The sequence below is a fragment of the Mesoplodon bidens genome (genome assembly GCF_964165515.1).
Source record: "Mesoplodon bidens genome assembly, chromosome: 10".
NCBI classification, from domain to species: Eukaryota; Metazoa; Chordata; class Mammalia; order Artiodactyla; family Ziphiidae; genus Mesoplodon; species Mesoplodon bidens.
In genome coordinates this window covers 68,659,799-68,675,392 of record NC_138172.1, presented here as the reverse complement: position 1 = coordinate 68,675,392, position 15,594 = coordinate 68,659,799, and the positions used below count along the sequence as shown (strand labels likewise).

Here is a 15,594-nt window from a genome sequence, read left to right as displayed (position 1 = left end):
TTCCATACAAATGGGACATGTATAATGGATTCTTTTGAATAAGGCATCTTGCACTCAGCCTAATGTTTTCAAGGTTCATCCATGTTGCTTTTGTGTGCATAGTTTGTTCCTTTATATTGCTGAGTACCATTCTCTTTTATGACTACCATAGTTTGTTTATATATTCTTTTGTTGATAAAAATCTGGGCATTTTAAAGTTGTGGGCTGTTTTGAATAAGTTTCTCTGAACATTTGTGTACAGATCTTTTTGTGAACGTTTGTTTTCAGTTCTTAGGTAAATATTTAGGAGTGGAATGGCTGGCTTGTAAACATACATAAGTATATGTTTAGTTTTATAAGAAACTGCTAGACCTTTTTCTAAAATATTACCAACAGTGTATGAGAGTTCTAGTTGCTTTATATATATTTTTTAACATTTATGTTGTCAGTCTTTTAACTTTAGCTTTTCTTGTGGATGCTTAGTGGCATTTCATTGTTGTTTTATTTTATTTTTAAACTCTTCCTCTTTTTTTTTTAAATAAATTTATTTATTTTTGGTTGTGTTGGGTCTTCATTGCTGGGCACTGGCTTTCTCCAGTTGCGGCGAGTGGGGGCCACTCTTCGTTGCAGTGCATGGGCCTCTCAGTGAGGTGGCTTCTCTTGTTGAGGCGCGCGGGCTCCAGAGCGCAGGCTCAGCAGCTGTGGTGCACGGGCTTAGTTGCTCCGCAGCATGTGGGACCTGGGTCCCCTGCATTGGCAGGCGGATTCTTAACCACTGCGCCACCAGGGGAGTCCCTCGTTGTTTTAATTTGCATTTCTCTGACAATTAAAGATGATGAACATTTTTCTTTATGTGCTTTTTTGGCCATTTGTGTATTTTCCTTTGTGAAGTGTTATTCAAAGTTTTTGACCATTGAGTTTTAGGAGTTTTCAAAGTTTTTGACCATTGAGTTTTAGGAGTTTCTTATATATCTTAGATACTGGTCCTTTGTCGTAGGTGTGTTTTGCAAAGTTTTCCCAGTCCGTGGCTTTCCTGTTCATCTAATTTGGCATTTTTTTCTTTTGTAGTTATTGCATTCTGTGACCCCTAAGAAACCTATGCCTACCCCTAAGTCATGAAGATATTCTTTTATGTTTTCTTCTGGAAGTTTTATAGATTTAGTTTTTACATTTATATGATCCATCTTGAGTTAATAAGTGTGTATGGTATGAGGTGGGGTTTGAGATTTATTTATTGATTTTCCTTATGGATATCCAGTTATTTAAGCACTATTTGTTGCAAAGATTTTCTTTTCCCCATTAGATTGCTTTGGCACTTTTGAAAATCAAGAACTGTGTAATTGTGTACCTGTGTCTGGGCTCTTTATTCTGTTTCATTGATTTATTTGTCTGTCCCTATGCCAGTATCAGATTGTCTTATCACGGTAGCTTTGTGGTAAGTTTTGAAGTCAGAAACTAAGTCCTCAACTTTGTTGTTCTTGTTTTTTTCCGAGATTGCTTTGGATATTCTAGGTTCTTTGAATTTCCATATAAATTTTAGAATCGGCTTGTCAGTTTCTACAGAAAAGCCTGATGGTTGTAATTGTATTGAATCTGTAGATCAGTTTGAGGGAGAGTTGACATCTTAATATTGAATCTTCTGAGGCTTATCTCTCCATTTTGTTAGGTCTTTAATTTTTCTCAGCAGTATTTTGTAGGTGGAGGTCTTTCATGTCTTTTGTTTGTTTATTCCTAGTATTTTTGGAGTTTTTTGATGCTATTGTAAGTGGATATTTAAAATTTCATGATCCACTTGTTTGCTGCTAGCATATAGAACTATAACTGAATTTTGTATATTGACCTTATACCCTGTGACTTGCTAATTTACTTATTCTAGTAGCTTTTTTGTAGATTCCTTAGGATTTTCTATGTGAACAATCATGTCATAGCCAAATAGAGAGTTTTATGCCTTCCTTTCCAATCTGTACAACTTTTCTTTCTTTTTCTTGCCTTTTTACATTGGCTAGGATTTCAGGTACAATGTTGAATGTAAGTGGTGGGAGTAGACATCTTTTGTTCCTGATTTAAGGAGGAAAGCACTATTTCACTGTTAGTTGTGATAATGTAGCTTTTTCAAAGATGCTCTTCATAGGTTAGGGAAGTTTCTTTATGTTCCTATGAGACTGAGAGTTTTTATCATGAGTGGATATTGAATTTTGTCAAATGCTTTTTCTGCATCTTTGAAATGATCATACTGTTTTTTCTCCTTTATTCTCTCACTGTGGTGAATTACATGAACTGATTTTTGAATGTTAAACTAACCTTCCGTTCGCGGGGTAAACCCTCTTGGTCATAATGCATTATTCTCTTGCTGTGTTGCTGGATTCAGTGTGCTAACGTTTGGATAAGGATTTTTTGCAACAGCTTTCTGCAGGAGGGTGTAGATCATAATTTAAATGGGATATATGACTTGACCTTAAATATGCAGCTCTGTATGTGGAATAGCAAGATACTTTATACCTGGTGGTGGCTAGCTGTTGTTCACTGGGACAAACAAGAGCCTGTACAGTGCTCTTTGTTAGGATCATGGGGAATTCAAAAATTAATTTGCACTCTATCTCTAGGCATGTGAAACCTGTTGGAGATGGTTATTTTCAAATACAGCCACTCTCTTGAAATCAGAGCTTCTGGAATTGTAGTTACAAAGCAATTGCTTATGAGTTCTGATTAAGTTACTTGTCTTATTTGATAATAGTCAGTTGGTTTTTTTTTTTTTTAAATTAATTAATTATTAATTTTTGGGTGCGTTGGGTCTTTGTTGCTGCACGTGGGCTTTCTCTAGTTGTGAGCGGGGGCTACTCTTCGTTGTGGTGCGCGGGCTTCTTATTGCAGTGGCTTCTCTTGTTGCAGAGCACGGGCTCTAGGTGCGTGGGCTTCAGTAGTTGTGGCTCGCAGGCTCAGTAGTTGTGGCTCACGGGCTCTAGAGCATAGGCTCAGTAGTTGTGGCGCATGGGCTTCGTTGCTCTGTGGCATGTGGGATCTTCCTGTACCAGGGCTTGAACCCGCATCACCTGCATTGGCAGGCGGATTCTAACCACTGTCCCACCAGGGAAGCCCAGTCAGTTGGTTTTTAATCCTACTGGCTTTGCCCTGTGGTGCATCATTGATATGTATCACATTCTCCAGGAACAAGATGATACATGGTTTTATCTACTTTGTTAGTAAGTGTTATATTTTGATTTACACTAAGATTGCACCCCCAAAATTGGTTGAAATCAGTGCTTTTTTTGTTTTGGATTTTCAAGATGCAAAGACCTTCCAAAAGTTTTCATGGTTTTTCTTTTCTTGAAGACCAAATTAATCAAAAGACAGTAAAAAGAGAATGTTAGATATTTAACAGGATTAGAATGTTTTTGTAATTTTTGTTACCAAATCACCATTATTTTTCATTAAAAAAAACAGTAGATACTTTGAACTTTTCAGAATTAGTATTTCCTTGTTAATCTTTTTAGCGCCCTCTTTTTTTGTTGCTGTTTTGTTTTTTATTTTTAAAAATTTTTATTGGAGTATAGTTGATTTACAATGTTATGTTAGTTTCAGGTGTACAGCAGAGTGAATTAGTTATACATATGTATATCCATTCTTTTTCTGATTCTTTTCCCATATAAGTTATTACAGAATATTGAGTAGAGTTCCCTGTGCTATACAGTAGGTTATCTATTTTATATATAGTAGTTTGTATATGTTAATCCCAATCTCCTGATTTTTTCACTTCCCCCCCACGTATCCCCTTTGGTAACCATAAGTTTGATTTCAAGATCTGTGAGTCCATTTCTGTTTTTGTAAATAAGTTCATTTGTATCATTTTTTAAATTAGATGCCGCATGTAAGTGATACCATATGATGTTTGTCTTTCTCTGACTGACTTCACTTAGCATGATAATCTCCAGGTCCATCCTTATTGCTGCAAATGGCATTATTATTTTTTTATGGCTGAGTAATATTCCATTGTATATTTATATACCACATCTTCTTTATCCATTCCTCTATCGATGGACATTTAGGTTGCTTCCATGTCTTGGCTATTGTAAATAGTGCTGCAGTGGACATTGGGGTGCATGTATCTTTTCGAATTATGGTTTTCTCCGGATATATGCCTATGAGTGGGATTGCTGGATCATATGGTAGCTCTATATTTAGTTTTTTAAGGAACCTCCATACCATTCTCCATAATGGTTGTACCAATTTACATTCCCACCAGTGGTGTAGAAGGGTTCTCTTTTCTCTACAACCTCTCCAGCATTTATTGTTTGTAGATTTTTTGATGATGGCCATTCTTACCGTTGTGGGGTGGTATCTCATTGTATTTTTTGCATTTCTCTAGTGCCCTCTTTTTTGGACGTGAGTTGATACTTGGTCTTGAGTTTGTTGATACAATTTGATAAGACTATTTTATTTCAGGTTTTATCACCCCTAAAAAATTAAAAAAGAAAAACAGTATATAAACAACTCATATATTTCAACATGAAAAAATCAAACAGCAGGGGCTTCCCTGGTGGCGCAGTGGTTGAGAGTCCACCTGCCGATGCAGGGGACATGGGTTCGTGCCCCGGTCCGGGAAGATCCCACATGCTGCGGAGCGGCTGGGCCCGTGAGCCATGGCTGCTGGGCCTGCGTGTCCGGAGCCTGTGCTCTGCAACGGGAGAGGCCACAACAGTGAGAAGCCCGCGTACCGCAAAAAAAAAAAAAAAAAAAAATCAAACAACACAATTAAAAAATGGGCAGAAGAACTGAACAGACACCTGAAAGAGGAAATGCAGATGGCCAACAGGCACATGAAAAGATGCTCAACATAGCTAATCATCAGAGAAATGCAAATCAAAACCACAATGAGATTCCATATATATGTGTTAGCATACGGTATTTGTTTTTCTCTTTCTGAAATACCGTATGCTAACACATATATATGGAATCTAAGAAAAAAGAAAAGAAAAAAGAAAGGTCATGAAGAACCTCGGGGCAAGACAGGAATAAAGTCACAGACCTACTAGAGAATGGACTTAAGGATATGGGGAGGGCTAAGGGTAAGCTGTGACAAAGTGAGAGAGTGACATGGACATACATACACTATCGAACGTAAAATAGATAGCTAGTGGGAAGCAGCTGCATAGCACAGGGAGATCAGCTCGGTGCTTTGTGACCACCTAGAGGGGTGGGATAGGGAGGGTGGGAGGGAGGGAGACGCAAGAGGGAAGAGATATGGGGACATATGTATATGTATAACTGATTCACTTTGTTATAAAGCAGAAACTAACACACCGTTGTAAAGCAATTATACTCCAATAAAGATGTTAAAAAAAAAAACAAAACCACAATGAGATATCACCTCACACCTGTCAGAATGGCTATCATCAAAAAGAATACAAATAACAAATGTTGGTGAAGATGTTGAGCAAAGGGAACCCTCATACGCTGTCTGTGGGAATGTAAATTGATGCAGCCACTGTGGAAAACAGTATGGAGGTTTCTCAAAAAGCTAAAAATAGAACTACCATATGACCCAGCAATTCTACTCCTGGGTATCTATCTGAAAAAAACCCCAAAGTCACTAATTTGAGAAGATAAATGCACCCCAGTGTTCATGGCAACATTTACAATTGTCAAGATATGGAAGCAACCTAAGTGTCCATCAACAGATGAATGGATGAAGAAGATGTGGTTTATTTACATATATACATACACACAGAATGGAATACTACTCAGGCATAAACAAGTTTGAAATTTTGCCATTTGCAGCAACATGGATGGACTTGGAAGGCATTATGCTAAATGAAATAAGTCAGAGAAAGAAAAATACTGTATGATATCATTTATATGTGGAATCTAAAAAATACCACAAACCAGTGAATATAACAAAAAAAGAGGACTTCCCTGGCACAGTGGTTAAGAATTCACCTGCCAATGCAGGGGACCCGGGTTCGATCCCTGGTCCGAGAAGATCCCACATTCCACAGAGCAACTAAGCCTGTGCACCACAACTACTGAGCCCACGGGCCACAACTACTGAAGCCCATGTGCCTAGAGCCTGTGCTCCGCAACAAGGAGAAGCCACCGCAATGAGAAGCCCGCGCACCACAATGAAGAGTAGCCCCCACTCGCTACAACTAAAGAAAGCCCACGTGCAGCAACGAAGACCCAATGCAGCCAAAAATAAATAAAATTACAACAACAACAACAACAAAAAAGCAGACTCACAGATATAGAGAACAAACTAGTGGTTACCAGTAAGGGGGGCCAGTATGGGGAGGGGAGTGGGAGGTATGAACTATTGGGTGTAAGATAGGCTACAAGGATATATTGTACAACTTGGGGAATATAGCCAATATTTCGTAATAACTGTAAATGGATTGTAAGCTTTCAAAATTGTATCAAAAATTAAAAATTAAAAAAAAAAAGAAAAACAGTGATTGGCAGGTGCTACCACAGTAGTAAGTAAACTAAAATTAGAACTGTCAGAAATGGAGTTTCAAGTGTTTTGATGTTATGGGGGAAAAGTCACAGAACCTTGATAAATAAGCAGAGTTTTAATGGTATGAGACAATTGATGGTAAAGAAACATTTTATTATGGGTATATGGCTAATATATGATGAGCAGTTTAAAATAATAGATATTGGGCTAGTAAATTTGAGGGCTAATAAAAGAGATCATGTTGTAATACAAAATTTTATTTTGTTCGTATATGCCTTGTCTTGTTGCCTTTAAAATCTCTAGTGTTTCTCCCACTTATATACAGCTTTTGTGCTGTTCCATTTATAGTAGAGCACTGGGTTATATTTGAACAAAGGATTTACTGCAGGGGAAATGAGACCAAAGCCTAAAGGCAGAAGAAAAAAATCATTTGCAAATTATTTTCTGTATAAAGGTAGAATATGAGAACGTTGGGCTATTTCATAGAAACACTACAGTAAGTTCTACATATTGGTTTCAACACAGTTAAATTCCTTGAGTCTAGTGTCCGTTGTACAGTGTTGCAGAATGCTTATTAAAGCTACTTATAGATGATAAACTGAATCCCTTCAGTAGTGCAAGTTCATATTCTTTTTTTAATCTGTGTTTTGCCTTCGATAGTGGCCTCTGTGGTAAGCTTCTCCAGGAACAGCAATTCTCCTGTTCTCTTATGTGATCCTAGGTACACATAAGAGAGATAGGTGTTGATAATTGCCTAGTTGTTCATAGAAAATGAATGGTTTGGATAATTTGAGCAGTTTGAAATCAAAACTGAGGCAGCTGGCATTTCTTTTTACAAAATATTCTATATTGTTTCTGTTCTTTATGAATAATATTTTGGTGGATTAATTAAAGCCATAAAAGCCTAATTTAATAGGCAATAATTGTATGCTCTCTCCCTAAATCAAATAAGAACTATCCTGCATTTTACCCTCTGAGAACCAGCATTTTCTGCTACTTCTCTTCCATATTCTTACCCAGGTTTTCCTAACTGTTTGCTTTTAGTCTGATCTGATACTGAGTTGCAATGTGTGATTATTACTAGTGAGCAAGTTGTCAGTTTTATTTGGGCCCCAGAAGTGGTTAAGTCTAGACTTATCTAATTATATTCACTGACTAGATATCAGTCAAACCAAAGTAATTTGTTGAGATTTTTAAAATTTTGTGTAATATTCATTTTTAGGGTATTTCTTGAGAATTCAGTTTTGATCATGGAGATGCCCACTGTTTATTTCTGTACCATTTTTCCTGGTTATTTTAAGTGTGTCATCAGCAGAAATTAGAAATACTGTCTACTCAACTTGCTTGTAGAGTGGACTAGCCTTTTCCTGCCATCCCTGCTGCCTCTGAATCAAGCTGTGCTTGGAGGCGAGTCTAAATTAGGTGTAGTAAAGGGGGCTAATTAAAAGAAGTAGTCATGAATGTGTGTGTACCTTGTGACATGTTCCGACCTTTTTTCTTTCTTTCTTTTTTTTTTAATTGAGCAACATACATCTTAAAAAGTTGCTGTGTACAAAGCATTATTCTTAGTGGAGAAGGAGGATTCAGATGTGGTCCCTGCCTTCAAAAGAACATACCATCTCATGTGGGAAATGGTCTTACACGATAATAAATGGAGGTCACGGAAGCCTTGCTGGGTGGGGTTGGGTGTGGCCTCTGTGTGTGAAAGTGCCTCTTCCTCCCAGGGTTCTGGTTTGGAACACTGGCGTTGAGCTGAAGAGGCCTCATCAAAGGCTGGAGCGTTAGCTAGCCGGGCCCTGCGACCAGAGGGACATGTGGTGGAGGGCCCTGCCTTTCTCAGTCATTGTGGGCATTTTTAAACATACACGTAGAAAGACTAATACAATGAGCCCCCATATAGTCATCCCTCAGATTCAGTAATTATCAAGACTTTGCTAAATTTGTTTCATTTATTCCATTTTATTCTTTCTTGCTATTGTGTTTTAAAGCAAATTTCAAACATCTGTCATTTCAATCCTACGTACTTCAGTATGCATCTCCAAAAATATGGCCATTTTCTTGTCATCACAATGCCAAAGTGAGTCTAACAAAGTTAGTAATACCTTGGTATTGTCTTACAGAGGATGCCACTTGTAAGCCTTTTGTAAGACGTCACTGTGTTTGCCATTTTTGCGTCCTCTTCAAGATCTTTGTTGCTTGGTCCCAATAAATCATTACCATGGATAATTTTGCATGATAGAGGCTTTTTCTGGATGCTTTCTCTAATGAAAGAATCTGAGGGGGATTCCCTGGCAGTCCAGTGGTTAGGACTCCGAGCTCTCACTGCCTGAGGCCCTGGGTTCAATCTCTGGTCAGGGGACTAAGATCTCACATCTTGTAAGTCGCGTGGCACGGCCAAAAAAAAAAAGAAGAAAAGAATCTGATTGTGTTCAAGGTGTTGATTCTGTTAACTTTACTCTCCGGCAGGTTATCTACTGAGACCAGTTTAATTACGCTTGCAACTGAGCTGTAGAATACTGTCCAGTTTAGTTTTAAAATTTGGGCTGTCCCTGTGACACATGCTGTGTGAGATAGCACATTGGACCTGCTGTCACAGTCTGGTGTGGTCATTCAAAGAATATATAGTCAGAAAGTATGACGGTGTTTGATACTCAAGGCACAAAAGGAGCTGACCATGGTTGAGTTCTTATAGTTCTTGCCATGCATTGACTCTTCTTATTCTTCCCTACTTCAACTATTTAACCATGGAGATGGAATTAAGTTTCACTCCTGAAATTGCCAATAGTACAGACTTCTCCCTCCAATACATATGCACACATAGATGCATATCCCAAAATATTCTGGGAACTAGGAGAAGAAAAGTGGGCAGACTGGGAGCCATGCAAATGCTTTCTTCTTCCCGTCACGGTCAGAGTAGATCTTTTCACTTCCTGGGAGTTTGGACACAAATTCTTGTTTATCATCTCAGCCTGTGGATTTGTACTGTCATATGTTTTCTAACAGTAATTAAATATAATTAAATAAAAATGTTCATTTTAACTAAATACTATTATAGCAATAAATACTCATGGACTAAAATAAAACTCATTATCTTCCCATGTTCCTCTCTCTGTGTTTCCTGTCTTGGTTAGTGGCATCATTATCCTCCCACACAAGAAATTCTAAGACTGTTCCCTTGACTCCTTCTGCCAGTTGGTTATCTTTGCAGTAGCTCTGTCCACTTCATTCTAGGTTTCCAGCCCTAGTTCCAGGTATTTACTGTCCATCTGACTCACGATAGCTTGCAGTTTGCCTCCGTCTTTGTCAGTTGCTTTCCCTGCCAGTCCATCAGCTCATTACTTCGGGCTGCCATTCTGAAATAGAAACCTCATCACACCACTCCTTAGTGCACAAGCCTCTGATAGCTCTGAGGTCTACAGACTAAGAGCCAGCCTTCTTAGTGTGGCATTCCAAGTGTGTGTGCCTCAGCTGCGCTAGACCACAGGCTGTTGCTTTGTGTACCTTGTACTTCTTCCCTGCTCTGCTCAACTTGCCTGTTGTCTGGAATGCTGATAAGTGATAGAGGAGATTCCAGCCCATGTGCTTTCATTTGTTATGCCGAATAAATAAAAGTTGTGTGGAATTGGTTGTAAGGAAGTTTTACTTGTTTCTTTTAGTTTTATCAAATCAGTATGAGAATATAGAGCAAAAACATTCTTGGATGCATTCTTGGAGTTTAGCACTCCAAGGATTTAGAGTCTTAAGATTTTTGTTTTTTGGTTTTGGCCATGCCATGCGGCTTTGAGTCTTAAGATTTAACAGCAGTGCCAGTCACCTTTTTTGAACATTTCCCCCCCTTGACTCTCCAGATTCTGTGTTTACCTTTGTTGTTATTACTCTTTGCTTGTGGCAGGGAGGAGGAGGAAGATGTGAAAGTAAAGGAAGTAGATTTCAGTCAGGGACAAGGAGAGAAACGCCCTGATAGAAGAAGTTATCAAACACCAGCTGTTTGTGGTTTGTTAAGGAGGAAATGTTACCAAAAAAAAAAAGAGAACTTTTCATTTTGAAATAAGATTCTTTGTTGCATTAACATACACTTTCTGTCAAAATGTAGAACTGACCAAGGGTGAGAATCTTTTCATTTGTCTTAATAACTGTAATTTGTTGTTTTAATGAAGCATTTTGAGATTTACCTGTTTTTATCAGTAAAAATATTGTTTGCATATAGATAACGGAAAGTTATCATTCAAATGTGATTTCATATGTCTTTATTTATTTTTAGACAAAAGAAGTTAGAAAAAGTGATGGAAGAAGAAGGCCTAAAAGATGAAGAGGTAATTAATATTGAAAAAATTTTCCTTGAAACCCAGCATGGCAGATCACATCTTATCCAGCAAGTTGTTAGCCTTGGTGCACAGGGGAATGGTTTTGACTCAATAACAGGAAATTATGAGCGCTGATGTGCTTCTGGATTTACGTACTCATGCAGAAGGAGAAGTTAATTATTAAGTACCAGGAGAGGATGACTTCTCTAGGCTCTGTTGTAATTAATTAGCTTTAGAACTCCAAGAAAAGGAAGAGATGAAATAAAATTTAAAAAAGCAAATTATAGCATTTTTAATTCACTGAAAAGGCTCCATAGAAGTGGGGCAAATTTCTAAAATCTTTGTCAAGGCAAAATCTCTCTCAAATCAGCCCTTCCCTCCAATGCCCACAGATGTGGCAGAAAATATAGTTAACTCGAAACCATGTAAGGAACTGAAATGGCAGTGGAAATGCTTTCAAAAAGAGGAATGAATCATAGAACCCAGGAAAATGGTGAAAAATACCCAAGACTTGTAGGAACAGTAGAAAGTTAATGCATAAAATGAACCACAATGTGTAAAGAAAATCCAGAGGGAAATTTAAAAACCACACTTTTATATAAGGGTTAAAGGAAAATGTTCGTTGTTTATCCTTCCTTCATTAGAAGCTTTAGAAAAGTTGATTGTTGACGTAGGTTAGTCAGAGCCCTCACAGGAGGCACCGTCTGTTTAGTATGGCTTGGTTATTGTATCTGAAGGCCTGGGAAGGGAGGAGTGATCTTGTAAGGGTCGTTCTGTGGTGCTTTCATGTGTGAACAGATGATGCTTAGTCTGGTGTGGCCCTGCTTTGCAGGTGGGTTAAACCACAAATACAGCTTTGTTGCAGAGTTTCAGAGTTCCAACTCCTCCCCTTCCCACCTCTCTCTCTCTATTTAAACATTAGAAACGACTCAGGAGATCAGCACATGCTCGGAAGGAAACAGAGTTTCTTCGTTTGAAGAGAACAAGACTTGGATTGGAAGATTTTGAGTCCTTAAAAGTAATAGGCAGAGGAGCATTTGGTGAGGTAAAAAAACCACAGCGACTTGTCAAATACAGAAATACCACAGAACTTCAAAGCTTCTAACACCATGAGCTCATGATTCTTGATATAACTGAAGTATGGAGTGCGTGGGTCATGCATGCCAGCCCCACATCTTAAGTGTTCTGTCTTCTTTTTCTTCCCCTCCTCACTGTCCTAGGGATCTGGTTGTTCTCTGCTTTTCCAGAGATGATGTTGATGGTTTAAGTATTGATCTAGAGGGAGAGTTGAAAGGTAGAAAGAAATCAATATTTATTACTTACTGAGTGCTTCTCTCCTATAATCATGACAGTAACTCATTTTATACACGATGAGATTAAGACTCCGAGGGGATATGTAATGTTCCAGCATCACATAACAGTGGTACCAGAAGCGGGGCCTAGGTCTTCCTGATCTTGAAGGTCTTGCTTTTTGCACTACACTGCCTCTCCAGGAGCAAACTCACAGCATATCTCCACCCTTTATTTCTTCCCGCCAGATTGGTACAGCTCTAAAAAGATGGCCCTAGGTGACAGAATTTATAGAAATAAGTTATGTAAGTGGTGGTATAGAGTGAAAGCATTTGCAACTTTGTCCTAGCTGGTCTTGCATATGCATCCTGCTTGGTCACAAGAGCAGTCTGTTGGTTGGGGAGGGTTTGAATGAGCCCATGCAGGATCATCTCCATTCATGGAAAATGCCCAAAGTGGATGACCTACTGATGTATTAGTTTCATTATCATTGTATAAAAGGAGCAGCATAGTATTAAAAACCAGTACCTAGGGGAAATGTGAGTACATATTCAAAGGCACAGGTGAAAGATTAAATTGATCCCTCATTGTTCAGAATCCCTGTTGGCCCCCTGAGAGAGGGAAAGGTGCAGGACCACCTCTAAAAGAGCTCTCTGTTCAATGAGGAGGGGATGTGGGACTCGAGAACATAAAGAATGGTGCAGGGAGAAGAAAACATACATATCTTGGGGGAAGAGGGGGAGGATGTGCAGGAAATTTCCAAGAAGTTTTGTTTGGGTTTGCAGACCGTTTATTTTCTTTTCATCATAAATTATCTGTTCTCTCTCTAAAAAAAAAAATGGAAAATAGAAAAGAGGAAGGAGAACTGCAGAAAACCCTACTTCCCTGATTATGCTATTAATGCTATTTCCCTAATTATGCTATTATCCTATTAATGCTGCCAGGCATTTTTTTTCTATACCTGAGCTTTTGCTATTGTTTTAAACATTGTTGTAATCATTTCCTTAGGTTTTCTGAGCTGACTGCTTGACATGTGCCATGGGTTTAATGAGTCCTTAAGTTCCAGAGTGAGGGTTTGTTTTTTTCTTTTTGGCCACGCCACGTGGCTTTCGGGATCTTAGTTCCCCGACCAGGGTTTGAACCCGGGCCCTTGGCAGTGGAAGCGCCGAGTCTTAACCACTGGATCGCCAGGGAATTCCCACAGTGAGGGTTTAAAATTAGATTGATTTGTTCAACTAGGGAGCCAGAGCTGTTCAGATGTGGAGATATTTGAGGATGTTTCCAGCACTGACTTCACTGTGTGTAATATATCCATTTTGGGACATTGAAAAGCATTTTCTTCTGCTTTGTTATTGCTAGTTGCTTATATAAAAATTGTAGTACTTTTCCAGTTTAAATATTACTTCCTATAACACATGAAAGCATTAGCTTGGCATTGTGAACTTTTGGCATTTCTTTATAACTTTTAGGTGCGGCTTGTTCAGAAGAAAGATACAGGGCATGTGTATGCAATGAAAATACTCCGTAAAGCAGATATGCTTGAAAAAGAACAGGTAAAAGCACAATTGAAGCAGCGATTTTAGTCAGCTTATAAATTTTTGTCTCCTAGAACTGTTCTTTTTGCTTAATTGAAGTGTATATTCCTCTTTTAGTTTTCTTTAGCCCTGTCATGTATGAATATACATGTAATATTACTTTTCTTTCTCCCCAAAAGAAGGAGTTACATGTATTTTAAAAGTACAAATAATACCTATACATTATGTGCAGACTTTTTAAATTTGAAAACCTACTAGAGAAATATCTGATATTTGTGTCTCCCAGTTGATCACAAGCTGTCCTTGTCATCAGGAGCCTTTTTTTGAGGTCTTTCTTACTGTGGTAGCATGTTCCTTACTGAATGCTGAGAGATAGAAGTTGTATATACACCTTGGAACTGAGGCTTAGGAATTAGAATTTGCGATCTAAAATGTGTCTTACCATGCTTCATTCTGTACATGCAAACAAAAGTTGGGTCTTCTCAGTGGCTCATCACTACCTAAGACCAGTCTTCTTTTGGAATGCATTTGAAAAAAATATAATGCAAACGGCAGAGCAATGCAGATTCTCCTTTAATGATTAAGAATACTTTCTAAAATTTCAAACCTACTTTGCAAATAGATTTATAAGATGCATTAAGTACTTCATGTAGAATAACTAAGATTTTAAATATTGGACAATACATTAAAAATGAGAATGCAGACTTTCTATACATGTAGTTTAATTTACCAGGTTGCTTAAGAACAGATTGTAATCCGTGACACCTGCAAATATCCTGTAGAATACCAGTTGCTACAGGAGGGCAGAGAGACCCCATGGAAAGAAGAGCTCTGGATACAGAGCCTAAGAGCCAGGATGGAGGCCAGCCCCACACCCAGTCCTTCCTGCTGCTCGAGAGGAGATGTAATCACCAAGGCTTCTCTGCCCTTCATTTAAGCGCCAGCTCAAAATTTGGAATTTTAATTTTCTCTTTAATTTTCCGATATTACCCAGAAGCTTTAGACTCCCAGGAATTTTGGTTGAGAGTATCAAATACCCTGGCAGTATATCTTCAGACAATATAGTTTATGCTAACACCAACCTTATTCAAAATGCACACTAGCCCTATTTATATCTAAAAATTAGTGTGAGATACGGGTGTAGGCACTGAAAGAGTTTCAGTTAATCTTGAAAAGGAAAATTTAAGGCTGTATTGATTAGTCAGTATATTTTGTATTTCACAAGTAAATTCTATTTTTACAAGATATATTTCCTATAGTTTTAAGCAAGACTCAAAATCTTCTTTTATCAAATGATTAGCATTCAGAATAAAATCGTAAAGAGAAGTACACATCATGAGTTTGACTTATTAATCCTTCATAGCATGCGCCAGAGGTAACAGAAATGGTAACAGGATGATCCAAACATTGTGTAAAAACATTTGCTCAAGTACTGTACCTTCTTCAAAATCAGTTTCTAAAAATTTTCTACATGAAAATAAAGGGCATGTCTGTTCTGTTAAAAATTTTAATGTTTAAAATTAAGATTTTAAATGATGCATTAACTTAAATTAGTAGCTCACCTTGCTGATGGACTCAGCTCTTTAAGTTTGATCTCAGTGTGGTCCAATGAAAGTTTCTGGCCACAGACTCTACCTGGGTCAGCTGTCTTGAGGAAGCATGAGCAGCTTTGTGGGGCAAATCCATCACTTCTGGGTGGGGCTGACAAAGTATAGATTCAGAGCCTAACTTTTTGTAGGTATAGGTGGCTTATCCAGAGGAAAACTTTTTGCTTGCTGTTACAAAACTGAGCAGGAATTACAGCTACCCACTGAGAGTTCAGGTGGTTATTCTGTCCCACAAGATGGAGATTTCTGCTGCCTGGAAAATAAATTTTAAAGGATAAGAGACCAGCATGTAGCTAGTCTCTTCATGTTTCTCTTCCAGTGCAAAAGGAAAACCTCCAGTTGTGATGCCAGTATAGTGTTAGGATGGAACCAAAGACTGACTTCCATCTCTGCTTTCCTAGTTAGTGCCCAGCGTAGCAGCTAGCATGTGA

General features: G+C 38.3%; 1 protein-coding gene across 2 annotated transcripts in view; it reads left to right on the top strand.

The window, feature by feature from the left end:
- STK38 (serine/threonine kinase 38) overlaps positions 1 to 15,594 on the top strand; it is a 40,483-nt gene that overhangs the window by 5,771 nt on the left and 19,118 nt on the right. For both annotated transcript variants that reach the window (XM_081247734.1, XM_081247733.1), the window contains exons 3-5: positions 10,689 to 10,740; positions 11,654 to 11,776; positions 13,491 to 13,574. In XM_081247734.1, the coding sequence (XP_081103860.1) occupies positions 10,689 to 10,740; positions 11,654 to 11,776; positions 13,491 to 13,574 (259 nt within the window). The remainder of the gene's footprint in view (positions 1 to 10,688; positions 10,741 to 11,653; positions 11,777 to 13,490; positions 13,575 to 15,594) is intronic.